Source organism: Brachionichthys hirsutus, unplaced genomic scaffold (genome assembly GCF_040956055.1).
Source record: "Brachionichthys hirsutus isolate HB-005 unplaced genomic scaffold, CSIRO-AGI_Bhir_v1 contig_296, whole genome shotgun sequence".
Taxonomy (NCBI): Eukaryota; Metazoa; Chordata; class Actinopteri; order Lophiiformes; family Brachionichthyidae; genus Brachionichthys; species Brachionichthys hirsutus.
In genome coordinates this window covers 85,070-94,512 of record NW_027180457.1, presented here as the reverse complement: position 1 = coordinate 94,512, position 9,443 = coordinate 85,070, and the positions used below count along the sequence as shown (strand labels likewise).

Sequence of the window (9,443 nt, the reverse complement as noted above, 5' to 3'; positions counted from 1 at the left end):
AGAAGGGACAGTCTACCTCCAGGGCACTGCCAGTCCAGGGCCCCTACACAAAAATGCATGTGGATTGTGTAGCGGGAACCACTGTCAGGTGTAAATTAAATCTTGTTTTGTGTGTGTGTGTGTGTGTGCTTGCGTGCTCTGTGGCCAAGTTATTACAGATTGTACACAAGAGGCATTTGTACAAAATATAATTTTACCATGTTTATTAAGTGCTATTGAACACAACGTCTGGAACAGATTTCTCATTCAGTGTTTTAAGATTATTGACATAGTCATAGACCAAGTCTTTGTGTGATTTAGTCATGCTTATCTCTGAAATTAGAATCTTAAAACAGAAAAGCTTTGACAGCTGGTTTCTGTTACATTTCTGGCTTCTTGCGCGTCACCTGAATGCATGCACTTTGGTCTCTGTGTGTGTGTGTGTGCTCTGGTCTTGTTCCACTGCAGGTTAAAGATGATTGAACTGGGCCTTATTGATGGCAGCCTGATTGACGAACTGATGGAGCTGACGGCTCAGAGCCTCGGGCAGCTGGAGATCCAGGAACACTTCAACATCATCAAGGAGATTGGCCGAGGGAAATATGGCAAAGTGCTGCTAGTCACACATCGGTTCAGGGGTAGGAATGAAAAGCCCGTTGAATACCATGACCAGAATAACCTGGTGATAATTCCCTTCTCAATAATAACCAGAAGTTCTGTCTTGAAATCTTTTATGTGTTCCAATCTGAATTCATTTCACCTTGAGACACGATTAATGTCAATGCTTAGTTTTACAGCAAAATATTATGATGTTTAAGCTGTTTTTTTCTGAAGACCATGGAAAAATACAAGCAAAAAAACTAAATACGATTCTGTGCTTATTCGTTGCAAATGTCAGCTTTATGGGAAGCATAAATCCAAAAACGAAGGAAGCTTGTTGTTCTTTGATGTCATAAGACCGAGCTGCAACTTGATACAAAGATGTTTACAGAGCAACCACAGTGAAGAGAAGAGATAAGGGATAAGTATTACTGATGAAATGAGATGGTTAACAGCGCTCCTTTGGCAAGATGGGGACTTAGAACCCCAGGTGATCAAGAGAGAAAAAGCGGCGAGCCAAACTGACAGTGTCAATGTCGGCAAAGAGAGCGGGATGCCGAACATGAGTTGGCTTCAGGCTAGATGGCTGGAGGCCCAGAGGCTGAGGGGTGTGACCAGGGAAGTTTACAGTTGCATGAAATCAATGCAACGGTTTACTGTTTAATCATTACAGCATAGAGTGAATACCTAATATCTGTGCAAGTATTCCTAAACTGGACATTAATAATTTAAACCTTCAGTTCAAGCACAAGTACTAGCCACTATGAAATGTGGATGATCTTTAGGTACTCCCATGGCCTTGAAAGTGATGCCCAAATCCTCGACTAAGCTGCAGGGCTTTCTGCGAGAGTACTGCATCTCTTTACACCTCTCCTGCCACCCCTGCATCGTGGGTCTTTTTGGAATCGCCTTCCAGTCTAATGAGCACTACTGCTTTGCCCAGGAGCTGGTCATTGGGCGGGACCTGTTTGCTGTCATCCAGCCAAAGGTGAGATATACATCGTCAAAACTGCGAGTCTCAAAGTCTTGTCATGCTAGCACCTAGTAGGACTATATTTATCGTTGCTGGTGCATTGAGAAGAACTTCAATGTGAGCTAGCAACATGTTCACAATGTGGAAAGTGATAAGCCGGAGTATAGGGTTTCACATGTTTACACTTTTAATTTAGGATGATAACAAACGCGTCTTTGCTGATCGGCACCGGAAGACCATCTGCCTGGTGCTTGAAAAAAAAAAGAGATGGATCCAGAGTACAGGGGCACCACATAAAATACAAAAATAAATATTCTAATATCTAAAAGAAATAGGGCAAGGTGGAGGAAACAAGGTGAAAAAGAGGAATAGCCACTTTGGACTCATGGTTTACAAACTGGAAAACAGAGAGGGGAGCACAAAGATGAAGTATACAGAAGGTTAATTAGGTGTAGGGGACATGAACTGAGGCATCGTATTTGGCTGGGAGGGTAAAGTATAATAAGGAACAAGAGGAGAGACCGCTTCTAAAGAGAAACAGGATTTTGAATGCTATTTAACACAATACATACATACAATATGTGTATGTGTCTTCCAGGTGGGTATCCCTGAATCTTCGGTAAAACGTTGTGCCCTCCAGATTGCCAGTGCTTTGGAGTTCATTCACAGCCATGGCCTTGTCCATCGTGATGTCAAGCCCGAAAACATCCTATTATTGGATAATCACTGCTGCCAGGTCAAGCTGGCAGATTTTGGCCTGGCCCAGAAGAGAGGCACTCTGATATGCTTCATCACAGGAACATTGCCCTATATGGCGCCGGAGCTCTGTACTATGGCCCTGCTGGAAGGCCAGAAAGAAGTGACTGCTCCTCCACTTTGTGTGGAGCCAAGTCTAGACACCTTCGCCTTTGGGGTAGTTATCTTTTGCATCCTTACAGGCTACTTCCCCTGGGAGTGCTGCATGGACACAGATGACTTTTACCAGGAGTTTGCAGACTGGTGCAGAATAGAGACAAAAACCGAAACGGAGGAGAATGTTCCACCTCTGTGGAAAAGGTTCACTCCAGTAGCAATGGAGATGTTTGGCAAGCTACTGGCCCTGGATGCAGGAGAGAGGTGCACAGTGGGAGAAGTAAGAGCGTATGCAGAGAAGGACTGGCTTAAGAAGCAGCAGCAGAAGTCAGAAAACGCCAGTGACTCCCAGAACAACACTGGACTAATTGATGGAGAACCAGCCTAATATTCCGACTCAGATTGCACCATTTTGCTTTGACGGCATGTCAAATATCCACCCATCCATCCATTTTTTTCCACTTTTCCACCTTGCGGGTCACGGCAGTTGCTGAAACCTATCCCAGCTCGCTATGGGCGAGAGGTGGGATACATCCCAAATGCGTCGCCAGAGCCTAGCGGCTCAACAAATATCCAATGTAGACATTATTCAAAAGTACCAGTGATGTGACGATGGGATGTGGCATTTACATCATATAATTGTTGTAAAGCTTGAGTGTTGCTTTGATGCTGGCGTTCATGTGGTGAAAGAAGGGCTCAGATGCTTTAGTTAAGTCCTCTATTCAAAATGCTACTTGAGTAACTATATTTTCATACATAATGTATATACACCACTAAAGTACTAATACCAACTAAAATTCCTGCATTATAATCGCTGCCGCCCTGCCTTGCAATCCTGTTGGTCCTCTAAAAATGCGTTGGAAACTATTACAGTTAATATATTAATTACTATTGATTGATTATCATATAATTGAATGCATTTCAGACTACATATTAGAATAAAACTGACTATGTGGCTAGATTTTATCTTCAACTCCTGCGTTGGGATGAATGTATGCAGAACAAAGTTATGTAGATATAAAACATTTAAACAGAGGACTGTTATGCAGAATATGGACCTATTATATTTTGCCTCATGCAATTACATAATAACATGTAAAGTGTAACATTTAAGCATAGTGTACCATTAAATTGTCATTACACATAAGTATTAGAATATATATATATATATGTAATTTCCCTCTGGAATGAATAAAATATTACTTGACATCTGTTCTTTCCTTTTTGCAATGCAATTGTCGGTCACATAAACATTATCATAACCTTTCCAGTCTAGTTCTGAGTGTATTCACAGCAGTGAGGGGGGGTACAATCATCAATCTCTGATTGGTCTACAGCAGGATGAGATGTTTCATAAACAAAGGGCCAATAACTAAACAGCTGATGGATGGCTAGTTTCTGCAGAGACGTGGTCGGTGTCAGAGTGGTTTGGGTCTGCGGCATACTTAGCGTAGCGGCAGCCGCAGCTCACAACGTCCTGTATGCCTGAACTCTTGCATGGCTTGCATTTTTCATTTTGCTTGGCTATTTGGGGTGATTGGGACCTAATGAGTGGAATATTATTATTATATTTTTTTTTATCATGATGTCATTTCTGAGAAAGATTATGGCAACATTCAGGACATTCATTTTGAATTTTGATAGAACAAACTGAGTCACAACTGAGAAATGATCTGCAAAACTCTTTATTTGGGCAAACATTTAGTATTGGGGTCTAAACAGTTTTAGGGATTCTCAGTAATATCTTGTTTAAAGCATCTTTTATTTTGACTTAATGTCAGCTCTGTCAGGGTTTCTTCTTTTCATTTTTTTCAGCAAATTCTCGCGATTCAAAACCTTCCACAAAACGTTGCATACTGTTGTTACGTAACATGATCAGCAGGATGTTGGTATGTCTCATTGTGTATCATCACAGATCAAACTGATTGGCTGTACAAACGTGTTGAGGGAAGTTGTTACGCACGAGCAGATGTGGAATGATAACAAGTTCGGGATTTTATTTTTTTAGTGACAATTTTAGGGAGGCTAAGCTTCCCAGAGCCTCTTTATAGTTAATGGTTAAATATTATGGTTAAGTGGGTAAGTGAAATTTACATTTCTCTTCCTCCCCCCTCATGAAATAACTGACAGGCAGGAAAAAGGTTGAGAAATAGTTCTTACTCTTCCTCATTTTAGAAAAGATTCCTCTCAGATGGCGCATTGCTACCAAAAAGAAAATATCAGGAAACCCGGTGCCACGAGTTTGACTGTTCATCATTATATCGAAACCTCCGTGTTGCGCGGTGAGACCACTCCTTGTCCCTCATTCTACGTCCAAATCGACATTGCAAGCTGTTCCAGGCTGTCGGTGACGCCTCGCATGTTCAGCTGGGTTGTGTTCTGCGATGGTACGGTGGTCATACAGGCAGATCCTCCGTCGCTCCTGTGGTCTGTGTTTTCCAAAAAAAACATCTCTCTCTCAATTCGTGTTTTAGGGGTCTGCTGGGAATGTCTAGCAGAGCCCTCTGTCAGTTTGGTTTTCAACTCCCACCTCCGGGAGAACTTCTCCCAGATCCCGGAAGAGGCTGGGGACATTGAGACAGAGTCAACCATGTTCTCCACCTCTGAGCTTTGGTCTCAGGGTCTCTGGTACCTGCCGCAGCGGCAACCCCCGAACCCAGTGGTGCAGTTCCTTTGCCTGCTCAGATAATTTCACGCTGCTTAAAGTGTGGAGCATGAATGCCATGTTCCCAATACTTAAATATTTAACAAGCATATCATCATGCAGTGTGAGAGATAGATACACACGCATGAATGGGACTACTTACTTCTCTCTCCTTGCTCATTGAGTCCCAGTCATTAAGCAGTTACCAGAAACACTGGACATATTGTAGAGGAGCTCTGTTTGTAATGTGGAAATTATATATTACTTAGCTATTAAAAAATGGTAAGCATATTCCCAATGCCTCGAGGATGAAATGTGAGAAAAGGAGTTTACATAATGGAAAGGCAGAACAAATTTCCTTCATTCCTCATGACACACGTTGTGATACCTCCTCTGTACATGGTCAAGTCTTTATCTTGAGACTTCCATGTGCTAGTGGCTTATACTACCACCAGGAAGCAAGCCTTTTGTTATGAGCTTAATTTGAATTATATTATAGCAAAATTGGGATTTTGTTTCCAATCTTATTCGCCGTGCTGTGTTTGATTCAATGTCTGTGTCTTTTACAACAGATAATGACTTAGCTTCCCCAGTTATAAGTTCTTGGCAGGCCTTTGTTATACCCTTCATCTCGCTCTCACACACACACAGAGAGAGAGAGAGAGAGAGAGAGCAAGAGAGATAGAGGGAGGTCTCAACAACTTATACTGGCATTGTGGATGACAGCAGCCACACAAGAGCACTATAAATAATACAGCACTGTTTGTTATGGAAAATCACCACCTCCAACATCAGAAAAACTAATGACAACATTGAGAAGCTAAAGAAACTTTTGTCAACCTTGATCTGTATTTGAATAAGTTGGGACAGTCTATACAAAGTCAGCAGGGGAGACAGATTAGAGTATTCTTAATGGATATAAAGGTCATGAATATTTGGTCCAGATGGTCTGAGAGAAAATACTTCTGACAAATAATGTTAAAACTGTATCATGTCATGGTTAGAAAACAATACAAAAACTATTCACATGAATTGAGGAGGTGCCAAAGATCCTCATTAAAGAAACCTCTCAAATCCTGACAAGGCATTTTCATTGATTGAGCTGATGGTACACGCGATAATAGTGATGGTACACTCGATAATAGTGATGGTACCCGTGATAATAGTGATGGTACACTCGATAATAGGGATGGTACACTCAATAATAGTGATGGTACACTTGATAATAGTGATGGTACACTCGATAATAGTGATGGTACCCGTGATAATAGTGATGGTACACTCGATAATAGTGATGGTAAATACTTGCCATGGTGAGAACTCTCACTGGATCAGGTTGAAAGAAAGATTTTATGAAGTTGCATTTGTCAGCTGGGTTCGGCTCCAGACACGAGACCCGGATGAATGAATAGGTCATGATCTTTTTGTGTCTGTAACAGGGCGATGTGCATCTTTCTTTATCACATCTAGTACTGCATTATCACTTTGTATGTGTACTGAGTTAATGTTTCCATGTTAATAATTGTAATAAGTGCCACTTGCAATATTCATCTAACTTTTACATGTAACCATGCTAACTTTTTCTAATATGCTAACTTGCACTAAAAGTGCTGCTGAGGCTGAGGTTGCTTTTGCAGTAGTTTGCTTATAAAACACAGTATTGAAGAAGAAGGAAAACAATATATGATTATCCTGTTAGAAGAAAATTTAAAAATGAATAAAGTTATAACTCAACCTGAAGGGACTGTCTGAATGTCTGAACCACCTCTTTCAAATAATAGTAGCCTATATGCTATTTGATCCATCCCTTTTCTTGTAGATGAGACATTCTACAGTCTTTTCCGGTCTGTGGATTGCAGGAGCTGATGTTAAGCAGTGCCTTGGTTTCAGGAGGATCGTTTAAAGGCAGGTGGAGAGTCAGTCAGCGGATCAGCGGATCGCTGACTAGGATTTACTCTATGATGTATTGTAAACAGAGATAATTTCTGATTATCTAAACAACCTGGCATTTATTTATTTTTAGAATTACTCAAACACATTACAGTAAACACTTCAATGTTTGCACACTTTGACTTCCCCTGAAACATGACCATTGGATCCTACTGTAGAGAATGCAAAGTGGACACTGAATGAAAATGTCACCTCTTCTGAGATGAATATGTGTTCACTATATCTATTTCAGCTTCAGTCACACAGACTTAATCCTGCATCATGATCCCCCAGCAAAGCCTGTGGCAGGGTCTGATGTTTACATATTCTACGAAGGCTGCCGTTAGCAAATTGGTCCCTTTGGGTGTAATGCTGGCTCCGTGATCTCAGTGTCACTTGACGAAGTATGTTCGGCTCAAGCATTTCTTTCACTCTGAAAAGCAGCACCAGTGTCTGTCGGCCTCTTACGGATGGCCTCACTCATATTAGCATTTGCACCGAACAACTGCACGCTCAGCCTGTGGCCACTGGGTGTGTAACACCGCATTATGTAATAACACTGCATTTTGTATTAACACTGCATTTTGTAATAAATAGTAATAATAAGTTACACATTGCACCGGTTATTACAAAATGCAGTGTTATTACATAATGAAAATGTATTACATTTTCACATAACGCATTCACAAATGGCGTTATTACATAATGTGGTGCTACAGGGTATTTTAAAGTGTTTATAGAGAATGTTAAAGTGCATGGATATGAAACTGTATCCAAAATATTTCGAACAGTGCCAGTGTTTGGATGACAGATTTGAAGTGGTCGGTCGGCACAGCAAAATTGCAGCAATCTCTATAATGAAACATTCAATTCCAAACAAGTTGAGATCAATTACCGTATTTTCCGGATTATAAGTCACGGTTTTTTTCATAGTTTGGTCGGGGGTGCGACTTATAAATCGGAGCGACTTATATATGCTTTTTTTTACAAAATCTGTGAGCGCAGAGACAGTAGCCTACACATTTCTATAACAGGTGTTACAGGGAACTCTGTGACCCGTCAGAATCTGTCGCGGTGTCTGGAGGTTCAGAGTTATCTGTCACACCTGTTATCTAAAAACACCAATTAGAAGGGCTGAATGAAAATGTTGCCGAAAAGAAAGTCATATTCCGCGGCTTACAAGCTTCAGATAGTGAAATATGGAGCCGAAAACGGCAATCGAGCAGCAGAAAGAAAGTTTGGAGTGAGCGAAAAACTTGTAAGGGACTGGCGAAAAGCGGAGGTTACGCTTACTGAAATGAAGAAAACAAAGAAAGCTAATCGCGGGCAACAAGCTAGGTGGCCGCAGTTGGAGGAACGAGTTCACGCATGGGTGCTTGAACAACGTGCTGCTGGGAGAGGTTTGTCAACGGTGCAGTTGCGTCTCCGCGCCCAGGTGGTGGCCAAGGAGGTGAATATAAACGGCTTTGCGGGAGGACCTTCTTGGTGTTACCGCTTCATGCAACGCAAACGCCTCTCTATCAGAGCAAGGACGACACTGTCCCAAAAACTGCCAGCGGACTTCCAAGCCAAGGTTGACAGTTTCCGCGCGTTCATTGAAAAGCATGTAAGTGATCACAACGTGACACCGGATCATATTATTAACATGGACGAGGTCCCCCTCACTTTTGACATCCCCATGGGCCGAAGTGTTGCAGAGAAAGGGCAAAAAAGTGTGAATATCGTTACAACTGGTCATGAGAGATCACACTTCACAGCGGTGCTGGCATGTTGTGGAGACGGATCAAAACTGCCACCGATGGTCATTTTCAAACGAAAAACCATGCCAAAAATCCAATCCTCCTCAGTTGAAGTCGCCGTGAACGAGAAAGGGTGGATTGATCAAGAAATGATGAACTTGTGGCTTACAAAGTGCTATAATAAGCGACCGGATGGCTTCTTTAGAGCAGGCAAAGCTCTGCTTGTGATGGATAGCATGAGAGCGCACATCACACCACAGTTAAAAAATAAATTAAAAGTTTTCAACTCCATACCTGCCATCATCCCTGGAGGCTTAACCAAAATACTCCAGCCACTTGATATCTCCGTGAATAGGAGCTTTAAGTCAGTTTTGCGTAACCTGTGGGAGCAGTGGATGACGGATGGAGAGCACAGCTTCACGGCAACCGGGAGAATGCGCCATGCAACTTTCCTGGAAGTCATTGAATGGATCGACAAAGCATGGGCTTCAGTGACAACCGTAACCATCCTGTCGGGATTCAGAAGGGCTGGAATAATTGGAACTGCAACTGACGACGAGTCTGATGTAAGCGACGTAGAAGAGGAAGCGGCGTCTTGTCTACCTGCCGAGTTGGGGGAGTTGTTCAAAAGTGACACCGAGGATGAAGATTTCCTTGGATTTCGTGATTCGGAGTAAAACCTGATATTTTGGTAAACGTGTTAGCATGTTCTTTGTGCTATATGTTG

General features: G+C 42.0%; 1 protein-coding gene across 1 annotated transcript; it reads left to right on the top strand.

Annotated features, from left to right (window-relative positions):
* The first annotated feature begins 454 nt into the window (after positions 1–454).
* Positions 455–2,792, top strand: LOC137915043 (serine/threonine-protein kinase SBK1-like). Its single transcript, XM_068758527.1, has 3 exons — positions 455–617; positions 1,365–1,567; positions 2,151–2,792. The coding sequence occupies exons 1-3, from the start codon at positions 455–457 to the stop codon at positions 2,790–2,792; spliced, it is 1,008 nt and encodes a 335-aa protein (XP_068614628.1).
* The last annotated feature ends 6,651 nt before the right edge of the window (positions 2,793–9,443 follow it).

What these genes read in the sequence shown, in the direction of transcription:
- LOC137915043 (XM_068758527.1), top strand. Translation starts at nt 455, where the DNA reads ATGATTGAACTGGGCCTTATTGATGGCAGCCTGATTGACGAACTGATG. An exon ending in AGTCACACATCGGTTCAGGG is followed by an intron (nt 618 to 1,364) that starts GTAGGAATGAAA and finishes GATGATCTTTAG; the next exon opens with GTACTCCCATGGCCTTGAAA. An exon ending in TTGCTGTCATCCAGCCAAAG is followed by an intron (nt 1,568 to 2,150) that starts GTGAGATATACA and finishes TGTGTCTTCCAG; the next exon opens with GTGGGTATCCCTGAATCTTC.